Source organism: Epinephelus lanceolatus, chromosome 3, assembly GCF_041903045.1.
Source record: "Epinephelus lanceolatus isolate andai-2023 chromosome 3, ASM4190304v1, whole genome shotgun sequence".
Taxonomy (NCBI): domain Eukaryota; kingdom Metazoa; phylum Chordata; class Actinopteri; order Perciformes; family Serranidae; genus Epinephelus; species Epinephelus lanceolatus.
In genome coordinates, this window is record NC_135736.1 from 50,357,770 (window position 1) to 50,382,210 (window position 24,441).

Genomic DNA, 24,441 nt, shown 5'->3' on the forward strand with positions numbered 1-24,441 from the left:
TCCACACTAGAGGGCGCTGTGACATGATGCTGATATCAAACAGTTGGTCTGACATCCTGCTCATTTTGGTGAACACAGAAAAGGAGAGGAGATACTTTCTCATTTTTATGTGTCAGAGTCATTTTTTTTATGTTGGTGTTGTTTTTGTATTAAAAGCTTGTAGGTTATTGGTCATTTAAAAATCAAACACTTTAATATTATATTTATAATAATAAATTCTTATGAAACAACGGCTTTAATAAACTAGATTTTTTTCAGAACTGTAAATTCTTTCATTTTACTTTTATTACAGAGGATGATTCAAACAATCACCTGGTTCAAATTCATGGTTTAAACACAGGGGGCGCTGATGAGCAGGCTGCTGTTAGAGAGGTGGTTTTCACTTTACAACTTATTTGGTGTTTATATCTTAAAAAACTAAAACGTTGAACGTATTTTTTTCCCCTGAAACCTCACTGATAACGACAGGGACAAGCAACCCCCACGAAGCCTCGTCTCCACCGAGCAGTTCAGTTCAGTTCAGTTCAGTTCAGTTCAGTTCAGTTCATAGTTTCAGTTCCCACAGTGTAAAGTTGTGGATGGTCCCAACAGAAGCGTTCCTCAGCGTCCCCATGTTTGGTCCCCCCTCTGTTGGGGTACCTAGCACACAGATCTGGTACTAAAAGGTGGAGCTAGAAACCCTGCAGTCTGATTGGTCAGTAGAGGACGCTCACTCTGGTTTTATGTAACCTCTGTTCATACATCAGTAAACTACAACTATAAAATGAAAGAGAAAAAAATAACTTCATTCACTGGGCCGACTGCCGGCAACTTTTAAGGTGGAACGTTAACTTGTAATGTTACTCAATGCATGAGTTGATGACGTGAATCCATCAGCACACCTTAAATTTCACTGTGACAACTTTGACCATCACTTTAGTTTCTATATGACACACACTTTTAGTAATGACTTTAAAAATATAGATTAATTTGGAGCGGATTATGTGAAGGTCATATATTCTAATCCTCACTTCCTGTGGGCTACAGCAACACTAAACCCCTGAGCTTGCCTGAGAAGGACTAAATGCACAAAGCTGCTATTTTTAAATATCCCATGGAGAGAGACTCTCACTGCAGCCTGTTCTATTTTGTTGTGAAAATGTGGGCGTGCAGCCTCGTTCTGTGGACGATAAACCAGGTGCAGACTTCCATCTGTGTCACCGCTGATGAGGAAATACAGCGAGTGCTGGACGGAGCAGTGAGTGACAACAACCCCGCCCACATTTAAGAGGACTGTCTGAACACACCGAGGGTCTAGGTACCATGTCTGAAGGCTTACTGCTGGTTCCACAGGTGCTGTGAATGACGGTGAATTATTTGGACCCGTCACTAGGTGGCAGTCTTGTATTATTGATGTACAAACTGCGAGTACAGGAAGGTGAGGAAGTAATCAGGTTGTATAGTTTCCACCTGTGTGCCGCTTCCTCACCGCCTGCACTGCACACACTTTGTTTGCTTCGGTTTGCTGTGGCGTCTGTGCTGCTCCGGTTCCCCGCTGCTGATTCCTGATTTCCTGGTTTATATAGAGTAAGTTTACCTCATGTGTTGAATTTTATTTCCATTATGGCAACTATCACCGCTGTTGTTTTTTTTTAATGGTGGAGAAGTAGACGGTCCGACAGACGATATCTCAGCGTTCCTCAAACAATTAGCCCCCTTGGTAGTGGAACGAGGTACGTTTTGTTTGGTGTATTTGTTCAGATTCGGGGGTGTTTATTCAGTGTTTTTAATCATAATATAAGCTTTGTTTATAAATGTATTTTTTCTGTTAAACTGTAGTAAATTGCACTTCAGTTGTTTTTTTTTTTGTATTGTGAATTTGGATTAAAATTTATATGTATTTGGTAAAGTTTTTCCTTTGTTTGTGTATTGTGACCATTTAGTGTATTTTTGTGTTAAATGTGTTCGGAAATTTACCTTGTAATTCATGAGTGTGTAAATTAACCCTTTTGTGTGTTTCAATTTATAGTTTGCACAGTGCATAAGGAGAAATACAAATTTAAGCACCAGTACGAGACTCTCCATTTTATTACGGGAACCAAGGGCCAGCCACAGGTACTGGACTGAAAGGGTTTGGTGGAGACGAGGCCTGTTATAGAGGTGATTTTCATCTTAAAAAACTAAAAGGAACATTTTTCATTTTTTCCCCTGAAACCTTTTTGATAACTACTGTGACAGCCAGTAAGAGAAGGGGTGGGAGTGTGATGGGGTTGGTTGTCACACTGACTGTGTCTGAAATCACTCACCACTCTCTCTATAGTCCACTTTACAGTGAGTTCACCATGCACCGGGAAAAGTCGTGTGCAACCGGTGGTCACTGACCAAGCAATATATCCCATCATGCATTGCACTAAAGGAACAGATGCACTATAGGGGACGGACACCGAGACGGACGAGGGAAGAGACAGAGCAGCTGGATCACAACCTGCTGTAAAAGCTTGACTCATAATGACGTGATGAAGTTTGTTTTTCTTTGTCATGAAATAAAGCGTCAGTTAAATGTGTCGTCGGTCCTGAAGAGATAAAAATAAATCAGCCGCTGATCTTTAGAGCTTCACAGTTACTGTACAGAGGAGGCTAATAACACGAGCTAATGTTGGCGAGATGAGTCGCTGCCAGCTGTGATCTGTGTCATAACGTCATAATACATGACGTTATACATTAAATTCACTCCTTATTACAGACTGATGGTAAAACAACCTTCAACATAGCAGAGATTATACAGAAATTTCAGTGGGACAGGTCGCAATCATGCTGCTCTCTCTGCTCTGATCTGTCTGCCAGTGTGATGTTATTAATGTGTTTAATATGAGCAGAGCAGCAGCACAACAGTAACGGCCACAAAGTACTTTGTAACGTTACTTATTCATTTGGAAAAACACGCTTATCATAATTGCATGTTTTTATCATAAATATTGATGTCAGTATTTGTTATGGATCGTCACCAGCTGATGTTGATGCAACATGTTTCAATTGTGCAACAGCAAAGATGTAATTAACAGCGCCGAGACAAACGGCCTGAGTAGTGTCTGAAAGTGTTTTGTCACGTTGCAGGTGAGCTCACTGTACAGTGCTCGACCCTGAGCTCCCTACGTAGTGACTCAGTGAATGATGTAGGCAGAGTGTCTGTGATGGCTAATTATATGTAATGGTCATGATGTAACAGGAAGGCAGTTAAACTTCAGGGAGATCAGTCCAGTGATTGTGAATCAGTTTCAGCTGCAAATCTATGGGGTGCCGTTTGTAAAGTGTCTCACGCTGAAAATAACATCAACATTTTGCCACATTTAGCTTCAAACAATGTTTAAAAAAGTGTTGTGAATTTTTTAATGTCACCTTTTACCACATTTACAGCAATATTTGTTAACTTAGAAATATATTAAATAGTTAAATCTAAATATTAAAATATGGCACCTAAATGTTAAATATATATATATAATCATAATCATAATCATATTAAAACAGCCTATATATTATTATTACTGTCTTACTGTACAAACTGTAAATAAATCTTTATTCCTGACTATGTGACGTCGCCATTAATGTGTTTCTAGTTAAAATATTTTTATTTTTTGGTAGACTGGCTTATGGCGTGATTTTGAAGGAGTAATGAAGTTAATCTTCTCATAAGTGGATGTAATATGTAGAGATGCCATCTAGGCCGTTTTTCTTCGTTTTGTTTTTTTTTAATGTCTATATTTTGCTTTACAAAAACGTGAAAAAGCAGCTGTGGCCAAGCTATGACGAGGTGAGTAGCATTGTAAGCATAATTAATAGCGATATACTTCAGTTTGTCTGTGTGTTTCTGTATGCAAGCGGGTCTGCTGACAGTCCAAAATGGCGGCGGTAGGACGAAACCACGTTGCTATGGGGCGTTATGTTGAGCTTCACCTCTTGGTGTCCATGCTCTCTGACTAAACAAAACATCGACCAGTGTTTCAACTGAATTGAGGTCGCACACCACGTGATCTCGTGACGTTCTCGCTGATCACGTGGTGTGCCAGTCAGCTGACTGCCGTCTTCCGGGTTGTCGGTCGGTGTTTACTTTGTGAGCGGCTCCTGTTCGTGATTTGTGCGGCTGAAGTCGAAGGTAAAGTCTCAGTCTTACACTTTTCATGTGAAACAAACGGCTCCGGTTCAAATGTCTTGACTTTTATCCGGTCTGACGTCATCCAGACTCTCCGAACACGTCAGCAGACCAACAGGCAGCTGAGCAGAGACTCTTGACATCATCAAGTTTTAGCTCGTCATATCAGAGATGTAATGGCAGTACTGTGTGTGTGTGTGTGTGTGTGTGTGTGCGCGTGTGCGTGTGTGTGAGTGAGTGTGCGTGAGTGTGCGTGTGTGTGTGTGCGCTTGTCAGGGGCGGATTCAGTGATTCTGGGGGCCAAACTGTGAGACATGGGGCCCAGAGGGGAGGAAAAGCTCAGGTCCATCACTTAAAGGGAACACCAGCTAAATTAAAGGGACAGTTCAGGTGTTTTGAAGTGTGTGTGTGTGTGTGTGTGTGTGTGTGTGGTGTTTATCCACAGTGTGTTTCCTACAGCAGACGTCAGTCAGTACGTCTCCAGGTGAGTCTGACACTGACGCTCAGTGATGTTCTGCTGTGGGCGGAGTCAGCAATCAGGCCGGGTCACATGGACTAAAATTCATAACTCTGTATACAGGCTGACATACATGACATATATCTCAGTATTTTCAGCTGCAGGTCAACGACACATTTGAGACGTCACAAGCAGTTTTATAAAAACAGACTGTGATCAAAATAAAATACAAAGACAGGGATCAGAACACACACCTCCAGAAAGCTGTGTGAAGTTTAGTTGATTCAAAACACACATTAAACACACAGTAAACACACATTAAACACACAGTAAACACATATTAAACACACATTAAACATGGCTTAATAGAGACAGTTTCAAACATAATTCAGCTCCATTACAACTCACAAGGTTCACTGACAAAACAACTGTCTTATACTAAACACGTTTTCCAAACAAATACAACATGCTAACGTTATTAGCACAAGCCTATGGCATTTTACATTGTATAAATTAGCCTAGCAGCTAGCAGAGATTTCCTCTGCTCATATTTCAGCCAGGATAAATCACACACAGTGTGTGGAGGCTTTATTGTCTTCACAATTTATTGTTTCTTATCTGTGAAGTTAAAGTAAATCAAAGCTTTGTTTCCACTGAGGGAAATGGTTTCAGCTTACAGAGACAGACAGGAGGTCTGCGTCACTGTGACACTGTGGAGTTACATTACTGGGGAGGTGCACGTCAGGCTGCAGTGTCGATGTAGAAGTATAAATCCCTTAAGACTCTGAGATCTGCTATCGTAAGGAGGAAACACTCAGCTGACATCATGTCGTCATAGAAACACTTACATACAAAACATGACGAGGAGGATTCTGCACTTTTACAGAAATCACATAGGAAAGTTTGAACAATCACGTTTCATATTTTATTATCTTTATTTCTCCATTTCATTGTTCTTTCTTTTTTTATGTGCTAACTTGCGTCTTGAATCCATCCTGTTGGACTTTCTCTTTCCCTTTTTGAACGACTAATACAGGCTACTGCCGCCTGCTGGCGTGGAGAGTTATCTCTTCGTATGTCAGCTGTCTTTGCGGTGCGTTCGAGTGCAGCTTTTTGGCTGAGATGGCGTACATGAGGCGACGCAGCAGTTAACCTTTGTTTGGTGTGTCGGGGTCCTTACGTGTCTGTGCTCAGGGGTCACGTGGTCGGGCCATCGTTGAATTAACAGCTGTGATGGTTGTTTACAGTCAGTGAAGTGTGGAGTGGCCATGAACGCCTCGGAGAGTGACGAGGACTCCTATAATGAGAGGACAGCGTTGGTCCCATCTGAGAATCCAGTGGTGCCATCCTACAGACCAGATTCTGACCTCACGCCTCCCAATGACGCCCCATCCAAAAAGGTAAAGGTCCATTTTTATCTCTTACACAGAACCAAATAAAAATCTCTAACGATCAAACTGAACCGTTGCTGTTGATGTACTTCCTGCTGCCCTGACGCTGAATGTCGCCCTGTGGTGGTACAGCCTGTGGCGAGCAGGAGGGCGCGTCCGGCTGCTGTGGACAGCGGCGGTGGCGGCGGCTCGGATCAGGAGGTGGACGCAGACGATGAAGAGCTGACTCTGAAGTATGGAGCCAAGCACGTCATCATGCTGTTCATCCCCGTCACCCTCTGCATGGTGGTGGTGGTCGCCACCATCAAGTCGGTCAGCTTCTACACTGAGAAGACCGACCAGCAGCTGTAGGTCTGCACTTCAGCCGCTACAACGCTCCACTCCTCCGCCCACAGCTAAACATGATTTTTTTCCCCGCAGGATCTACACACCGTTCACGGAGAACACGGCGTCCGTGGGACGCCGGCTCCTCAACTCCTTCCTCAACACCATCATCATGATCAGCGTCATCGTGGTCATGACCATCTTCCTGGTCGTCCTCTACAAGTATCGCTGCTACAAGGTGAGTGGTGAATCAAAGCATCTGCATGTGTGGGTCATTCACAGCCAACATTTAAATATGTTCAGCTAACACAGAGCCGGTGTAACGGAGCAGATCTGGGAACAGTTACTGTGCTAACGTGTGGAAACATAGCGCCCACTGCCCACCCTGCGGTCTCCACTGTTAGCCTTGGCTGCTCTGCACTGCGCACCACCCAGGTGTGGTGGGAGCTAGCGAGCGGCGCTGCTTTATTGGTGATTACACTGTAACGCCGTCCTGGTGAATGCACATGTTGTATATGGTGGCCACACTCTGATCTCCCATGAGGTCGCCGTGGTGAGTAAGTGCCTTGATTTTAGCTGCAAAACCCCTTTAGCATTGTTTACCATGTTAGCACCACTAGCTATGCTGACACTGCTAACAGTGCTAACAGTAGTAAAAAAAGGTTCAAAATTGAGCTATAAACCCCCTGAAAGAACAAAAGAGCTGAAACATATTCCTGAGACCTTTCTCTGTTTTCTCTCGCAGATGGTCAGATGGCGACTAATTTTGTTTCCAGTTAGTAACCTCTTCTTCTCCTCGTGTCGTCAATAACATGTCTATTTTCTTTTTGTGACACTTCCAAAGTTTGATTAAAATGTGCTCGACAGCTGAACTGCAGCACGACTAAAGTGACGTGTTTATGAATGGATCCACGGAGTCGGTTGGACCGACGGGAAAATGTTTAATAATTGAAGCTGAGTCGTTGAAACTTATCTGATCTGCCAAAGTATTAAGAGTTTGTCAGTTGCCCACCTTGTGCATGGCTGTAGTTGAACTTCCTGCTGCTCGACGGCGCTGACGTCATGTGTTTGTGTTGTTCAGTTCATCCACGGCTGGCTCATCCTGTCCTCCCTCATGCTGCTCTTCTGGTTCAGCTTCATGTACCTGGGGTGAGTCCTGCACCTGAAAGAATCAGAGCTCCAGGTGTTTGTGTCTCTACAGGTTTGTCCTGAACACATTTACACTGGTTCTCTGTTTCTCAGCGAGGTGTTTAAGACGTACAACCTGGCGGTGGACTACCCGACAGTGGGGGTGATCATCTGGAACTTTGGGACGGTGGGGATGATCTGTATCCACTGGAAGGGCCCTCTCCAGCTGCAGCAGGCCTACCTGATCCTCATCAGCGCCCTCATGGCCCTCGTCTTCATCAAATACCTTCCCGAGTGGTCGGCCTGGGTCATCCTGGGAGCCATCTCCGTCTACGGTGAGTCGCCGTGAGCTGGAGGGAAGTTAAAATCCCAGTGTGAAGATTTGATGGTTCCTGTGTTGCTCCCGTCACATTCAGACCTGGAAGCATCAACTGTCAGATAAACCTGCACATCAGGTCACCCTGTTCAAAAGTTCACAATCAGCTGTTCCAATGATCTTCTTCTTCTTCTTCTTCTTCTTCTTCTTCTTCTCTTATAACGGAGGTAGAAACAGTACAAGGCCCCGATCACAAAGAAAGCGTTATAATGGTTGTAAAACACAAGGAGCACTGCACTGCCTTTTTTTGGGTTAAATTGAATGTCACTATAAATGAACTCTTGCTGCACCTTTTAATTGTTGCCAGGCGACCACCCCATCACCTCCTCACCCTAACCTTCCTGTGTAATCAATCTACAGTTTATTTATCTTATGTATCCTGCAGTAATCAGTGTGTAGCTGCTGCCATGTTGAGGCAGAGGGTGCTGTCTGTAGCTCTGGTTGAGGGTGAGAGACTGTCAGCAGATAAACAGAGATCTGTGTGGGTACATGAGACCCTAAAAAAGAGGCTGGATCATGGGGAGTACCACCAGTTGGTCCAGGAGCTTCTCCTCCATCATGGACGTTTACAGTACTGCACTTATCTGCTGTTTTCTATTGACATGGTGCTAACTGTGCTTTGTAAAGTCGTATAGCTCTGGGTATCCAGCAACCACTACCACCAGTTTCTCCTCCATTGTTTACCAACTGTAAACTTGTTGTCATGACCACCTCAGAAGGCCCACCTCTCAAATCATCCCATTGGACAATTGGAATAAAAGCAGAGATGACGTGGGGCGCTTTTCTGCTCTGAGTTAAAGTTTTTTCAGTTCGCTCCGGCAACAACGGCAGGTACCTAGAGCGCAGAAACACGAGGCGCGTCACAAAAACATCGAGTTTCATTCACATTAAAACTGACAAAAAGCCGCCTCCAGCTGCTGAAGCACTTCCTGTGTGATCAGTGTCGGTGCATTATTGCCATATGAAAAGAAGAAGAGAGAAATGAGTGGATGTCCCCACTGTGTCTCATGACAGGAGAGAAAACTATGAGCTTGAATTTGTTTTCGGTGACCTTCGATCATCACAGAACCACAGTAATATTGAGCTGAGCAGTCGACTCAGTGTCAGATTAAAGATCAGCTGCGATTTTTTTAGCTGTTATTTGACAGTGCTAACTGTCGACTGACCTTCTGTTATCACTGAAGAGTTCAGGTACCGGTGTTTGCACCTGAAGGGTTCAGTGTAAATACACACACTTCAAGATTCTTCAGAAAATGAATTTAAATAAAAAATAACATAATAAAAAATAAAATACAATAATAGAAACTCACATTTCTAAAACAACCATTGGTAAAAACTTTCACGACAAACATCTTTAAAAACAGAACTGCTCCAAAAATATTCATACTACAAATAACATAATTCCTCTCTGATATTTATTTTATATCGCTTTGAAAACATCAACACATTTCTCCTTCAAACAGCTGATTTATTCAAGCTTCTCACCAAAAACTACAATTTACAAGATGACATTGAACACATCACGAGAACATTATAATTTACCTTCAACCAGCGCTCATGTTTACTGAATGTAACTCAATGCAACCTCCATCTGTTAACCGCTAACAGCTAATGTTAAACTAGCAGCTAACAGCAATTATTAACAGATAACTTTAACTAGCTGTTAAAAGCTAATGTTAAACTAGCAGCTAACAGATAACTTTAATTAGCTGTTAAAAGCTAATGTTAAACTAGCAGCTAACAGCAATTGTTAACAGATAACTTTAACTAGCTGTTAAAAGCAAATGTTAAACTAGCAGCCAACAGCTAACGTTAAACTAGCAGCTAACAGCAATTGTTAACAGATAACTTTAACTAGCTGTTAAAAGCTAATGTTAAACTAGCAGCTAACAGCTAACGTTAACTAGCTGTTAAAAGCTAATGTCAAACTAGCAGCTAACAGCAATTGTTAACAGATAACTTTAACTAGCTGTTAAAAGCTAATGTTAAACTAGCAGCTAACAGCTAACGTAAACTAGCTCTCGTCCTGTTGATGTCATCACAGGTTTGTTGTTCACAGTGGGGAGGCTGTGGCTCAGAGGTAGAGCAGGTCGTCCACTAACTGGAAGACCAGCGGTTGCTCCTGATGATGCTTCTGTCGGTGTGTGAGTGTGTTAAAAACTGAGTAGCAGGTGGCATCTTGTATGGTAGCCTCGGCCACCAGTGTGTGAATGTGTGTGTGAATGTGTGTATGAATGTGTGTGTGAATGGGTGAATGGCTTTGAGTGGTCAGGTGACTAGAAAGGAGCTATACAAGTGCAGGTCAATTTACATCATCGGGGAAACAACAGGCTGCGTTGTCTGACACAACAGATAAACACCGACCACCGTCATCAGTGATGTCATCTGATGTGCTGAAAGGCTGGTGGCGGTCAACATGGAGAAAATTAGTGCATCCTGTTTTAGATGTTGTAACTTTTAATCTTCTGTGTTGTTTTAATTTTGCTGTGGTTGTTTGTGTTTGTTGCAGACCTGGTGGCCGTCCTGTCGCCCAAAGGTCCTCTCAGGATGTTGGTGGAGACGGCTCAGGAACGCAACGAGCCCATCTTCCCCGCCCTCATCTACTCCTGTGAGTCAGAGGAAGAAACACTGAGGCGGCGTTTCATCTCCGCCTGTCCGACAGCTGTGGACACATTTCAGTCCGAACACGCCGCAGTATATAAACATCATGTTTATGACAAATAATAACGGGTTTTGTTTTTGTTTGTTTGTGTTCAGCTGCCATGATGTGGACGGTGGGGATGGCGAGCCCGGCAGACGCTCAGCGCTCGGGACATGAAACAGGTCCAGCATCACAAACAGCTACTTTCTGCAGGGAATCATGGGAAAAAGGGGGCGGGACACAAAAACACGAACACCTGTTCAACCTGATGGTCATTTAATTATTATATTCAGCTGTTCATACGTTTCTGTTATTTTGTCCACTCCTTGTTTCTGTAATGATGTGGTGATCATGGAGCATCTGTGACTCATCACTTCATTTATTCTTTTAAAAAAAATGTTTACACTACCAACGTAAATAAATTAATAAAAATCTATAACTTACAATTTTCACTTTTGTGAATTAGTTTAAAACATATTTATTTTTAGTTTCTTTCAACAAATGCAAATTAATTAATGCAAATTAAATTGCCGACTTAATGACATATTTTTTTCTCTAATAATAATAATAATAATAATAAAATCATATCAAGACTCATTAGAGAACAGCTGTTCTTTAAATCTTCATATTTGCCTTTAATGCCAAATAAATAAAATTAGTTTTACAATTTCCAACATTTTATTACCTGCTTTATAAATAATAAACATGTTTTTTATTATGTATTAATTGAGTTGATTAGTTTTTGTGATGATTCTTGTGTCACCTACTGGAGGAGTTTATCCTCATTTTGTTTTTCAGATGAGGAGGCGGAGCAGAGCAGCAGGGGGGCGGAGCCTCAGAGCCGTCAGTCACGGCCGTTTCCTGAAGACGACCTGGAGGAGGAGGACCGTGAGTTCACGTTTTATGTGTCTGTGAGATTTAAGCAGAAAAAACTCTAAGAGAAACACAGAGAAACTGCGGCCGCTGACTGTGGGTCAGCGTCTGGAGCTGCTGCCCGCTCTCCTCCCAGAGGTCTGTAGCGGTGAGGAGTGAGGCCGAGGACATAGTGTGATTCGAGGCTTAAGCTAACGTTAGCTACATAAACATGACCTTGAAGCTGCAGCCTTTAACGCTGGTTAGCAGAAGGCTAAACTATTAGCAATAGGAACGTCCTCTCCCTGAAATGACCTGTGATTGGTCAGAGTTTCCCGTCTCGGGTTATATTTCTTGAGGCCTGAGAACAGAAGCAAGAGGAGGAGCAGAGTTTCTGCCCAGTGACGTTAAAATGAACCTACCTGAGCTTTAAAGGTGCGTTTCATGTGTCTGTAGGAGGGGTGAAGCTCGGTCTCGGTGATTTCATCTTCTACAGCGTTCTGGTTGGAAAAGCCGCAGCGACGGGTGGAGACTGGAACACCACGCTCGCCTGCTTCGTCGCCATTCTTATCGTAAGTTGTACTTTAATACGGCCCGGTGAAGCTGCTGATGGAGGAGTGACGCTCTTCGTTCCTCAAAAACAAACCAGCGACAAAACCTGTAGCAGCTCACAGAAATGATCTGAGACGTTTCCAAAATCTACACAAACCTCAAATTCTGAAAAAAACATTATTTAAAAAAATCTAAATAATGACTTCACACACTGTAAATAGACTTCGTCTGATCGACAGCAAACTCTCTGAAACTGAGATTTATCTGTATACACTACACACCTGTATACACACCTGTAACACACCTGTAACATACCTGTGTGTCGCCCACCTGTCTCAGGGCCTGTGTCTGACTCTGCTGCTGTTGGCCATCTTTAAGAAAGCTCTGCCGGCGCTGCCCATCTCCATCACCTTCGGCCTGGTCTTCTACTTCTCCACAGACTTCCTGGTTCAGCCTTTCATGGACAACCTGGCTGCTCACCAGTTCTACATCTGAGAGGCTCCGCCCACCTCACCTGCAGCCTCCTCCCCATCATCGTCGTTGTCTTTATCTTTATCATGTTCGTCCTGCAGGGCCGCCACCATCTGTTGATGTAACGCACAAAGACTTCTTCCTTCTACCACAGGAAGTGATGTAATGCAGACAAGAAGCTGGCTGCAGGTTACCTGGTTGTGTCTGTTCACCTGCTGACGAACAGTTTAACGCTAGCTGTGACGTCTGTTTCAGAAACCAGAAAGCACCACGACGGCGTGTGATAGGCCGATGCTCCTGTCAGTCAAAGTAAACAAACCTGTAAAGATTCACTCTGCAGACGTGAGGTCATCTGTGACCTCATCTGTTACATCCCCTATTTTGTTGTATAACTTCCTCGCCGACTTCAGTAAACACAGGTGAAAGGTCTCTGTCCTGATTGGTTCCTGTCTAACATGACACCAGCTGACTGTGCTGACATTAACATGTTATTAATAATTCAGAGTGATGGCGGCGTGATGACGCGTTGAACTGAACAAAGAGTGACTGACGCGAGGTGGAGCGCTACACGACAGCAGCGCACCATCCGACAAACGTCAAATTAAAATTGAATTCCTCCGCTGATATTTGAATAAATCTATTTTTAACTTCAGTCCCTGAGAGATGAGAGAAGCTGCATTTATATTCGTGCGTCAGCTCTTCACAGATCCTACGCCGCAACCTACGCCATCGTGAGCCTTTATACTTGTGTGGTGGTGTGTCTGTGTCACTCTGCAGTGACACCTCCAAAACACTAGATGGTGGTGGAGGACTGTGTGAAGTGCTGTAAAGTTTAGTTGATTCAAAACACACATTAAACACACATCAAACACACATTAACACACATTAAACAAACACACATTAAACACACATTAAAAGCACAAACACATCAAACACACATTAAACACACCAAACACACATCAAACACACATTAAACACATTAAAAACAAACACACATCAAACACACATTAACACACATTAAACACACATTAACACACATTAAACACATCAAACACACATTAACACACATTAAACACACATTAAACACATCAAACACACATCAGACACACACACATCAAACACACATTAAACACACATTAAACACACACATTAATCGCACATTAAACACACAATCACACATTAAATGCATTAAACACACAATCACATTAAACACATGAAACACACATTAATCGCACATTAAACACACAGTAAACACACATTAAACACACATCAAACACATTAACACACAATAAACACACATTAAACACACATTAAACACATTAATCGCACATTAAACACACATTAATCACACATTAATCACACATCAAACACATTAAACACACATTAATCACACATCAAACACACACATTAACACACATTAAACACACATTTAACACATATTAAACATAAAACACACAATAAACACACATTAAACACACATCAAACACACATTAACACACACTAAACACACATTAAACACACATCAAACACACATTAAACATAAAACACATAAAACACACATTAACACACATTAAACACACATTAACACACATTAAACAAACACACATCAAACATCAAACACACATTAAACACACATCAAAAACATAGGCCTCACTGATATTCGTTATGTCAAGTCGTTACAAGAACAAAATGTTTGGTCTGCTTTGATCAGATTGATTGATTGACAGGTCAGTATTCACTGAACAGTCATTATTAATTTATTATTATTATTTTCAACACTCTCAACCAATCACAGACGAGTATTCAGATCTTATTACGACTTTTTTGATAAATGAAAACGCTGAAAATATTACGACTCTATTTTGAAACTATTCTGAGTTTTACTCTGTAAAATAGATCCGTTTTTTCACAACCTTCTGCAGAAAAATGCGACTATTTCATTTTTGTTAAATAGGATTTATTTCTTGATAAATTACAACTTTATTCTGGAAATATTTTGACTTTCCTCAAAAACAACATCAGTTTGTTTTCTTTAAATAAAAGATTACAACTTTCTAGAGAAAAAAATCTGACTTTTTATTGTTTTATTTTTGTTTAGAGGATTTTTTTTCTTGAAATAAATTAAATTGTCTCGTAATTTTTGGATTTATATCGGTGAGAAATTTATTCCATAATATTTGAGACAAAATAAAATTCTTCCAGTTGCATCCATATTTGGATATTTTACAAAAGCAGTTATCAGGTTGTTTTTTAAAAAGTATGAAATTAGACATTCAAACTTTAAACTCTTTTGCTCTCAGCCAACCACAGCCGAGTATTCACAACCTTTTTAAATGTTCACCTTTATGTTGAAAATATTACAGCATTATTCTGTTTCTCTCCAAACATTTGTTTTTTGGTTGTTTTTTTAACCTTCTGGAGAAAAAATACGACTTTCTATTGTTTAGTTTTTGTTGAAAGGGTTTTTTTTCTTGAAATATTATAAGTTTTCAAAATAATCTAACTTTTACTCGTAATAGCTGGAATTAAAAAAAACTACCAGGACTTCTCTGCCATAATATTTGAGACATAATAAAATTCTTCCTGTTTAAAACAAGTTATTATCAGATTTATTAGCAGACACCAACTTTATCAGCTTAATCACCGACACCAGCTGGCTGTCTGACGGGGGGCGGGGCAGGGCAGAGGGGGCGGGGCGGAGGGAGCGGGGTTATATATATATATATTTTGTAGAAATTATTCAGGTGTAGTTTTTGATTTTCTTACTGAAACATGTTGATGAGATTTAGTTTTATTTTTTGTTCTGTGCAATAAAGTCAAACTGTCGAACTTCTGTAACGAGCTGAGAAATAAAAATGATTCTGTCGGAGCTTTTCAGCCTCTTTTAGATAGTTTTGGTTTTAATGCAAATTCCCTGTTTGCTGCCGTCTCATCTGTTTTCAGGATTAAAACTCTGATAAACCATCTGGACACTACCTGTTCAGGTATGCGACAGACATGGGCGGAGCCTTCTGTCCATACGCTGCATTCAGTCAAACACAGCAGGACCATCGGAGGTCGTGGAGGCAGTGTAGTGTTTTCTGTAAGTGAGATTCAACCGTAGGAGACGACAAAGACATTTTTAAAATGGCGGAAAGACACAAATCGGTAATTTAGTGAAAAAAATTCTCCGTCCATGTCATGATGTATTTAATGACCTCATGGAACATACATGCATTATTATGTCCTCCTCCACTGTCGCCTCATTTGTTGTGTGAAACTTCTGTCTCCACTGTCCCTGATGTCACTGAGGGAAGCGGAGTGAAGAGTTCAGCCTCTGTAGCGCTCCTTCAGAGAGGAACATACCATGAAACCTTGATTGAATACCTCCGATTATTATTGTAAATCCCTGAACTCAACAGGTCTTTAGTTCATGTCATACAAAACTGTTGCTCAACAAAGATCATGAAATACAATCAAACTGTTTATTTAAACCAGTATGAAAATTACTGTGTAAAAATCAGGCTTCAGATAAGTTATTATTTGTTTGGTCTAACTCCACACGTCCACATTTAAAACAATGAATTTGAGGGCGCAATAAAAGGCGACATGTACAGCAGCGTGGAGAAACATCCTCCTGCAGAGCCGGATAGAGCCACAGATCTTATTCTCAAAATATCACAACTTTATTACTAATAAATAAATTTCAATTTCATTTTACATCCTCGCCGTTTTAGACGTGCGCATGCGCCGAACACCAGACTCTCAGTTGTATGTTGTACAGACGCAGGTCACTAAATACATACTTTAGATTGTTGTTGTAAAAACAACGTTAGCCTTGCGTTCACAAACACTTGTCTAAAGAAGAAATAGAAACTTTTCCACTACCTAGCACACTAGCCTTTTAGCTAACGCTGTCTCCTTATCAGCTCCTTAATCATGGATCAATAAAGAAAATAGCAACTTTCACCACAGTTTATTTTGGGAGGATCACTCCAAGGAAACATGTTCTTTGCTTAAATGATCATTTTGAAGTCGAAACAGACAACTTTTCAGCTAACTTAGCTAGCATGCTAGCTGTGCTAGCTAACGCTGGCAGCCAGAAACAAACAACTATGATTCATTGTTGGTTAATTGTGCTATAATTGAAACAAAGAGCACATTTTCTCGCGGTGGTCCTTCTGAAATGAGCAGCGGTTGAAGTTACTATATTCCATCATGATCAGGGAGTTGATATTTTTCTCTTTTATTTCAGAGTTCATTTTCTAAATATTGCAATTATTTTCTCATTAATTTTTTCCTGATCATTTTCAGATTTTATTTTCTAAATACAAAGTTTTTTCTAATTGAAATAATAATTCATAATCCAAATAATAAATCATTTTCTTTCATAAATTTCTGATTTTAATATCCTCATATTACATATTTTAATGTACAATAAATAAAATCCCACAGAGCTGCTTCTCTTTGACATCAACATGTTTATTCTGGATTTAAAAAAAAAAAAAAAAAGACAGTCTAGCAGTTCATCAACAAACACGAGTATCTACTGTATGAAATCATTTCAGATGCAGCATCCAAGAGACACCAGTTTAATTTCTCTCTTCAAACTGGGATTTGTTCTTCAGCAGGAACGCTGCCAGATACTCGATGGGGTTCGGAGGTCTGGAAGAGAGAAAATGAAAACTTATTCTCTGTGGTGACTCCGACAGGAACCTTCTTCACTATGATAAAGAGATTAAAACTCAATAAATTAAACTTTTATTCATCGAGCCGCAGAATCAAACACCGCAGCTCCTGATTGGTCCAACAGTTTCCTCCAGCAGCCAATAATATCTGTTGTTGAGCAGCTGATTGGTCTGTTGGACAGTAGATCAGTCGTCAGGTTTGTTCTCACAGATACTCTGCGTCCAGTGTGCTCGAGGATCCGACAGTGACTCAGACTGTGTGTTGATTCGATCATGCTGTGATTTAGAGTCTCTGGTTTGGTTACGTTTATGAAAAAAGAACAAAGTTTGGCTTTACAATCTTACCACCCCATCCACCCCTCCCACTCTCCTTGGGCTTTAACTTCTGTTGTTGTCCCATTGACACCATTACAGTACAGCGGATAAGCTCTCAAATTATGAGGAATTGTGCACTGAAAAAAAAAGCATGAAATTTCTACCATAGTTAGTACATACCATAAGGTTTATTTTCAGATGTGGAGGGAAGTCAGATTTGACCTCTGAGGCCCGGGAGAGGTCAAATTCAACTTTGGAACCAAACACAGTAGAAAAACATTTAAGGTGTCATTTCCAACTAAGTTTAGGGTGCCCATTCAGTTAGTGATACTTCTGAGATCAATGGAATTCAAGAAAATGCATTTATGTCAAGGTCAAGGTAAAAATTTGCTTTAAAAAAACCAACAAAATTTTCCCCTCTTTTTTTTTAAATGAACCCCACAACATATTTCAATTACTTTTTACTCTCCTGTATTATTCAGTCAGTTATCATTTACTGGGATGTGTGGTTATTTTTTCCTGCTAAGCACATCATTATCAGCAGATGGCCCTCTAGAGCATCAGTAGCTAATGCCAGTAGCGATGTAGTCAGTAGGCAACATGATGAGTAGGCTACGGTATGCATGAGTGACAAGACAGAGCTGACATAAATGTCCTACCAGGTAAACTGACTATGACTTGAGTAAAGCCTTAACATGCAAATACATTGAATTTGATTGTAGCCGGGAATGAGTCTGCCTAGCTAGTTAGCTAGCTAGCTTCTGTGGTAATTCCTCACACAGCACATCAACCTTTGGAACCAGTCACTGGTCCTGGATCCTGAGATGCCAGAGCCATCTGACTGGAGATGGACAAGGGAAACAACTGGGTGGCAGCCGCTCTGGACCACTCTCCCTGAAGCAGCAAAATTGTGCCATGAGCTGATTCACTGCAACTGCCAGGAAGGGTGCGCTGGACGGTGCAAGTGTGCCAAAGCTGCACTCAAGTGTACAGATTTATGTTTTTGTTCTGGGGACTGATAGATTTCTGTTCATTTGACCATAATGATCATTATCATTACTGTTATTATGTTGGAAATAAACCATCTTTTTCCCCCCTTATCTCACTCCGTCTGTATAATTTGACCATGACTTTGACCTAAATGCATTTTCTTGAATTCTGGTGATCTCAGAAGTATCACTAACTGAATGGGCACCCTAAACTTAGTTGGAAATGACACCTTAAATGTTTTTCTACTGTGTTTGGTTCCAAAGTTAAGCATATTTGAATATTATTGGCGGCCATCTTGAATTTGACCTCTCCCAGGCCTCAGGGGTCAAATCTGACTTCCCTCCACATCTGAAAATAAACCTTAAGGTATGTACTAACTATGGTAGAAATTTCATGCTTTTTTCAAAAAGTGCACAATTTATCTTCTGGTCCGCTGTACTGTTACGCAACAACAGTGGTTTTTTCATTAGTGTCTGACGCTGGATATCACTGACCAAGTGCCAGTGTTCGGCAACTTCAGAGTGAGACTGGGTTAGCTTCTTCAAATGTCACATGAGCGACAGGCTGTAAACTCCAGTAAATAGTCTGCACCAGGATGTTTGGGTTGGTGCGACTTGTGAGCTGTAATTCAGCAGTAAATAATCAGCCGTGTGTGTCTGACTGTGGATGGTGGAGCTGCTGAATGGATTTGTGGAGTTTGTTGGTTGCAGCGGTGGCTGTTAGCAGCTAGCTCCGCTCATTAGCCGCTGAATGGCAGCGGAGCGAGCAGCCAGCGGCCGCCGGACTGGATGTCTTTCAAATTGTCTGCCTTTACACTGAGACTCCTCTCTCTGGGGACAAATAAAGTGATGTCAAATGTTTAAGTGAATCAGCTGCTCCTCAGTGGACTGTGTTCATGCTAATGCTAATGCTAACAGATGAGGGTGTAGGCTCTAGTTTCAGAGGTGGAGGGACACACCGGCTCTCATTTACCAAACAAGCCTCCAACAGGAAACGGGATGTGCAGTTGTTTCCACACAGAGCTCAGTAGGTACTGACGTGGACGTCAGCGAAGGCTGCGATCGAATCTCAGGTCAGGTCTCGACTCGATCGCAAGTTTGAGAGTGTGTATTATGAGTGGAGTGTGTATTTAGTGTGTGTATTGAGAGTGGAGTGTGTACCTGTCCTTGGCGAGCACTGACAGCCCCTGCAGCAGGATGGGGACCACAGTCTGGTCCAGGTACGCTCGGGTCGGCAGCGCCTGCAGATCAACCTTCTGCTTCGACATCTTCTCTGCGCTCGCCTTCTCATTCTCCACCGTCCTCTGAGGAGCAGCAGCAAAGCATGCTGGGAGTCTGCCTTCATCTTCACATTACACAGTGTGTGTGTGTTTGTGTGTGTGTGTGTTACCTGGATGTTTTCCGTCAGGCCATACTCTGCGTGAGGGTTTTCAGACACCTGCAGGAGGATTCATGTTCACACCTTTTACATCAAAACTTTAACCATACAAACAACCAGCATGACACAATCACCATCATCATCATCATCATCATCATTATCACAGTGTGTACAGTGTGTACTCACAGCAGTGTGTCCCTCCATGGTCTGATCTGCGTCTGTGTGATCTAAACACAGAGACAGTATTTAAATCATCTTCAGTGTGACGTCAGAACTTTTCTCAGCTGTTGTTTCAGACACAGATTTGAAACATCCTCAGATGAATCTGACGGTGACACAAAGCGTCTGCTGTCGGACAGAAAACTGCTCAAACGTATCATTGTTTAAACCCAGTTTGGTGCAGACGTGTTGTCGGCGCCGACGGACCGACCGTCTGCAGCTCACGTGACTGATTCAGGTTATTTGACTGCAGCGACGCCTGAGCTCAGCAGGAGTGGAGGAAATAATCGACTCTTAGATTCACTGTCATGCGGACGATTATAAAACGATTCAACATTTCAACAATCAATTATCTGAATGTTTATATAATAATGATGCTGACGGGGTAAAGGAGGCGGAGCTCAACCACGACAGCAGCGCAGCACCCAGACAGTCTATGGCGCCGACACGTGAGAGTTAACCTGTGATTTATCTTCAAAGGCAGCAGCTGCAACATGTTTTAATAATCAAATTTACGAGGTGATCCTGAAGTACACAGAGAAAACTTTCTGCCGTCACCCAGAGACAAACGTTAACGCAGCAGCGATCAGCAGTGACTGACTTGTGATAAGATCAATTCTGTGACACCATGAAACTGCGATGTTTCTGAGGCGGTTATTGTTTGTGTTAAACTTCAATTGCCTGCTGATTTGCAAACAGCGTTGAGCTAACGTTACAGTGATGTACGACTTTTAGCAGCAAGGAAGTCATATGACATGTTACCAGCAGGATTTGAGGTAATATTATAACATGTACAGGGTCACGTTTGCACCTGAAATAAACTGTCTGTCTATATTTATTTTATCATTAATCCACTTCCACCGACATGCCACCAGAAAAAATATCTCCCGAAAGTTGTTTTGTGTCGTCATGTCATTACAGACCAACTTATCGTGGAGTGCTGATGATGATGTCTTATCACGTTCAGTGTGTCTTCATTCATATAACGACCTACACCGTATCCTGAGGCTGCCTGACAGCAGCGGGGGTCAGGAGCTGACCTCATCCTGGTGATGGGCACATCTGGCTGATGTCAGTATAAGTTGGGTGTGTTTCTGTTCACATTTCCTGCAGCTGCAGAGCGACGCTGACACACAGTCCTGTTCTTATACAGAACTCTCTCTGTGCTGCTGCTGCAGCCTACCGACCTGCCAGGAGCCGGCAGCTCCGGTGTTTTAATTTGCGCTCGTCATGGTGACTGGCACGCCATTCTGTTTGTTGTGTTTCATATCAGAGGCCCACAGATATTTATCCATATCTGATAATGATCAGACTGGGACCCTGAGCCTCCCTGTGTCCACCACTGTTCATTTATATATTTAATGTTCTATATCATCAGACTGTCGTTAATGTAAGCACAGGATCTGAACACAAAGTGGTTCCACTGTGTGTGAACACATGAATGTTTCAAACTCATCCATTAACGTCAACATCAGTTCTTCTGAACTCATTTTGGTTCCCTTAAGTAACTGATTACTCTACTCTGACAGTAATATTGTAAAGTAACTAACTTCTTTCAAATGAAGGTAACTAATAGTGTGTAATGAATTACATTTTGAGAGTGACTTGCCCAACACTGTGAGCAAATCTGTCACACATCTGATTATCGATTGACCTAACTGAGTTTGGTGCAAAGAAACTCATGTTTAAGGGTTAAAAGTTTGCTAACATTAAATTAAATACCGCCGTATTTACCAGCAGACCCTAATGACTTGTTAGTGACGTTCAGTTTACTTCTGGAAACACGACGGAGTGAGGAATCGTTAAATTTGCTAATTTTTGAACAGAGTTTGGTTCACACAGGAACTCCTTTCAGGGCAGCGGAGAGTATCCGGGACCTGTGCCATTAGTAAACTCACCAAAGGAAACTACTGAAGCTACTTTATTGTTTAATATTTCAAACATCAAATAAAGTTTATAAAAATCTGACTTAAAGTTTATATATTCCAGTTTGTGTCTTCACCGCTGACACGGAACGTTAACGATCCCAAACCTCTGTTAGATTTGACAGTATTTTAGCGCCCATCAGTGTGTCAGTGACTCTGCTTCAGTCTTTACAGCTCTGATACAAACAACAAATAATAATGTTTATTTAATTATCTTTACGGTGACATCAGTCACTGCATTGTGAGCGGCGGTAAGTTAGCTTAGCATCATATTAACGCGCTGTATCCGCTAAATGATCGTCACTACCGGGTAAAATCCGCCTCTGTGGTTTAAACCGAGTTATTTAATCATCACATCAAACCGGAAACGCGGCAAACAAACAACAACTACAACAAAAACGGTGAAAACCGCGATCAATGGTCAACAATTCACTCACCGTCCGCCATGTTTGTTGTGGATATTAACGTGAGATGTCTGGCGTCGGTGACGTAGTTTCTCTTCTTCGTCTTCTTCGAGCTTAACGGTGGCGGGAAATCAACGTGTTGGGAGCATTGCCGCCACCTGCTGACCCGGAAGAGGACCCACAGACTAAACCCTTTCAAAATAAAACTCTTTTTTCAATTTTGAATGAATTCAATCCACCTTATTTTTCACGGAAACGGAGGGAATCAAGATGGCGGAATGAGCAGCTGCACTTTTAGCAGGGTCTGAAAGAAAAAGTTAATTTCGTCCTAAAAAGTGTCATTCTAGACCAAAATAACTAACCCAACGCAACATTAAGATTAAAACAACACTGTAAAGTAAGCTTCAAGACTCCAGCTGTGAAAAAAAGAAGACGTTAATCTGACTGACGACATGGATAAGGCTACAAAACAAGCTAGCACGCAAGACCATGACTACAATTTGGCAGTACTCAAAGAGGCGTGTGATGATGAAGACATTCAGGAGCTGGAAGACATGGAAGAGAGCACGGTAACTCTTTTGAATGAACACACACCGCTCCCCAGTCCTGATGCCAAAAGACTGAAGAAGAGAGACATGAAAATGAGAGATAGAGAAGCTAACGTTAGCAACGATAGCATCTACGAAGCTATTCAAACAGTACTGCAGAGATTTGACACACAAGACAAGTGTCTCAAGAGCTTTGAACTCCGCATAGAGGCTAACACACAAGCGGTTAAGGAAAACAAGGAGGAAATTGGAAAAATGCAAAAACAAATAGCCTCTCTGAAGAAAGAAAACAGCACTTTGATAGAAATGTGCAAAGACAATGCCAGATACAAGAGGAGATGGGATCTGCAGCTACTGGGCTTGCTGGAGAAAGACAACAAGGATGTAAAAGAGGCTGTAATTGGGATCCTGACCAGGGTGATTCCAGTGGCAGTGGACAAAATCCGGGAGTTGGTCGACACGGTTCATCGTCTGGGCAAGAAAAATGATGCAGTGTACAACAAAATGCCGAGGCCCATCATCATTCAGTTTGAATGACATCTGGAAGAAATCCAAAGATGCAAGAGTCTGCAAAGAACTGAACATCCACTTCAGGGAGGACTTTTCTTAAGAGGATCGAGAGGCCAGAGCCAAGTTGTGGCCGAGAGTGGAAGAGGCCAGGCGTAATGGCAGAAAGGCTTTCCTGAAGGAGGGATATGCTATCATCGATGGCATACGAGTTGAGCCCTGATAATGGGACAAAAAAGGCAAATGTCTTTATCTCAGGTAACCTGAAGTGCTAATAACAACAGAACTGAGGTTTTACAATATAATCTATACCTGTGTTAGATAAGTTAAAGAAAGGAAAAAACGCTCTGAGAAAAATGTTGTTTTCTGTTGAAATTTTGTTTTCAGTGGAGAAATAGTTTTAAAGAGAAGGTATTTTTATGTTCAAAGCAAAATGATAGATTCAAATAAGAAAAAATGTTAGCTAAGTTGCAATAAGGGAGAAGAAAGGATAACAAAGGCTTTCACAGCCCTTTTGTTCATTGCTTTTCAAAGAGGATATATTTTAATTTAAACTGTATAAGAAGATGATTTAAAGCAATTTTTGGGGTTGGTTTAATGAATATTTTCAATTTAGGACTACATAAACATTCCTGCGTCTAGTAGGGTTAAAAGGTGCGTTCTAATAGGAGTCTTTGGAGTTATAAATGTTGGTATCTTTTGTTTCTATAAATGTCAGAGGTTTAAAAAATATTGTCAAACGCAAGGCTTTTTTTTTTATTTTGTAAGGAACAACAGGCAAATTGCTTTTTTTTTTTACAAGAGACACACTCAGGGATAGCAGATGGAAAATTTTGGAAACAGCAACGGGGAGAAGAAATCCTTTTCTCTCATGGAACTTCTCACTCTGCCGGAGTGATGGTGCTTTTCAACAAATTTCCAGGAAAGGTAATTGAACACAAAAGTGATACAGGTGGACATTGGCTTATAATGGTAGTAGAGATGCATGATCAAAGATATATTCTACTTTGTGTGTATGGATATAATAACAGAACAGATAATAGGGTCATGATGGAAAGTTTAAGTTCGCTCATAAATAACTGGAAAGTTACTTTTATGACAGAGAAAGTGGTAATGGGAGGTGACTACAACATAGCTCCTGATTCATGGCTTGATCGTAAACCCCATAGAG

General features: G+C 41.5%; 2 protein-coding genes and 1 long non-coding RNA gene across 4 annotated transcripts; 2 read left to right on the forward strand and 1 right to left on the reverse strand.

Moving 5' to 3' along the window:
• Nucleotides 1-678: 678 nt before the first annotated feature.
• Nucleotides 679-3,441, forward strand: LOC144462534 (uncharacterized). Of its 2 annotated transcripts, XR_013490806.1 has the most exons (4): nucleotides 679-1,566; nucleotides 1,647-1,712; nucleotides 2,009-2,139; nucleotides 2,300-3,441. It is a non-coding gene; the product is annotated as an uncharacterized LOC144462534 (long non-coding RNA). The 2 variants fall into 2 exon arrangements; XR_013490805.1 differs by having other exon boundaries at nucleotides 2,009-3,441.
• A 556-nt stretch (nucleotides 3,442-3,997) lies between these two features.
• psen2 (presenilin 2) lies at nucleotides 3,998-12,747 on the forward strand. The gene is made up of 11 exons (XM_033624810.2): nucleotides 3,998-4,129; nucleotides 5,831-5,983; nucleotides 6,107-6,321; nucleotides 6,395-6,536; nucleotides 7,380-7,447; nucleotides 7,541-7,761; nucleotides 10,312-10,410; nucleotides 10,560-10,625; nucleotides 11,242-11,331; nucleotides 11,752-11,867; nucleotides 12,187-12,747. Exons 2-11 carry the CDS (start codon nucleotides 5,852-5,854, stop codon nucleotides 12,340-12,342), a joined length of 1,305 nt encoding a protein of 434 aa, XP_033480701.1. The 5' UTR covers nucleotides 3,998-4,129; nucleotides 5,831-5,851; the 3' UTR covers nucleotides 12,343-12,747.
• A 3,202-nt stretch (nucleotides 12,748-15,949) lies between these two features.
• Nucleotides 15,950-22,355, reverse strand: dpy30 (dpy-30 histone methyltransferase complex regulatory subunit). Its single transcript, XM_033623444.2, has 5 exons — nucleotides 22,249-22,355; nucleotides 19,854-19,894; nucleotides 19,680-19,727; nucleotides 19,451-19,593; nucleotides 15,950-16,962 (listed from the first exon to the last, which is right to left on the reverse strand). The coding sequence occupies exons 1-5, from the start codon at nucleotides 22,256-22,258 to the stop codon at nucleotides 16,890-16,892; spliced, it is 315 nt and encodes a 104-aa protein (XP_033479335.1). The 5' UTR covers nucleotides 22,259-22,355; the 3' UTR covers nucleotides 15,950-16,889.
• Between the last annotated feature and the right edge of the window lie 2,086 nt (nucleotides 22,356-24,441).

What these genes read in the sequence shown, in the direction of transcription:
- dpy30 (XM_033623444.2), bottom strand. An exon ending in CCATGGAGGGACACACTGCT is followed by an intron (nt 19,728 to 19,853) that starts GTGAGTACACAC and finishes ATCCTCCTGCAG; the next exon opens with GTGTCTGAAAACCCTCACGC. An exon ending in TCAGTGCTCGCCAAGGACAG is followed by an intron (nt 16,963 to 19,450) that starts GTACACACTCCA and finishes TCTCTCTTCCAG; the next exon opens with ACCTCCGAACCCCATCGAGT.
- psen2 (XM_033624810.2), top strand. Translation starts at nt 5,852, where the DNA reads ATGAACGCCTCGGAGAGTGACGAGGACTCCTATAATGAGAGGACAGCG. An exon ending in ACAAGTATCGCTGCTACAAG is followed by an intron (nt 6,537 to 7,379) that starts GTGAGTGGTGAA and finishes TGTGTTGTTCAG; the next exon opens with TTCATCCACGGCTGGCTCAT. An exon ending in GCGCTCGGGACATGAAACAG is followed by an intron (nt 10,626 to 11,241) that starts GTCCAGCATCAC and finishes TTTGTTTTTCAG; the next exon opens with ATGAGGAGGCGGAGCAGAGC.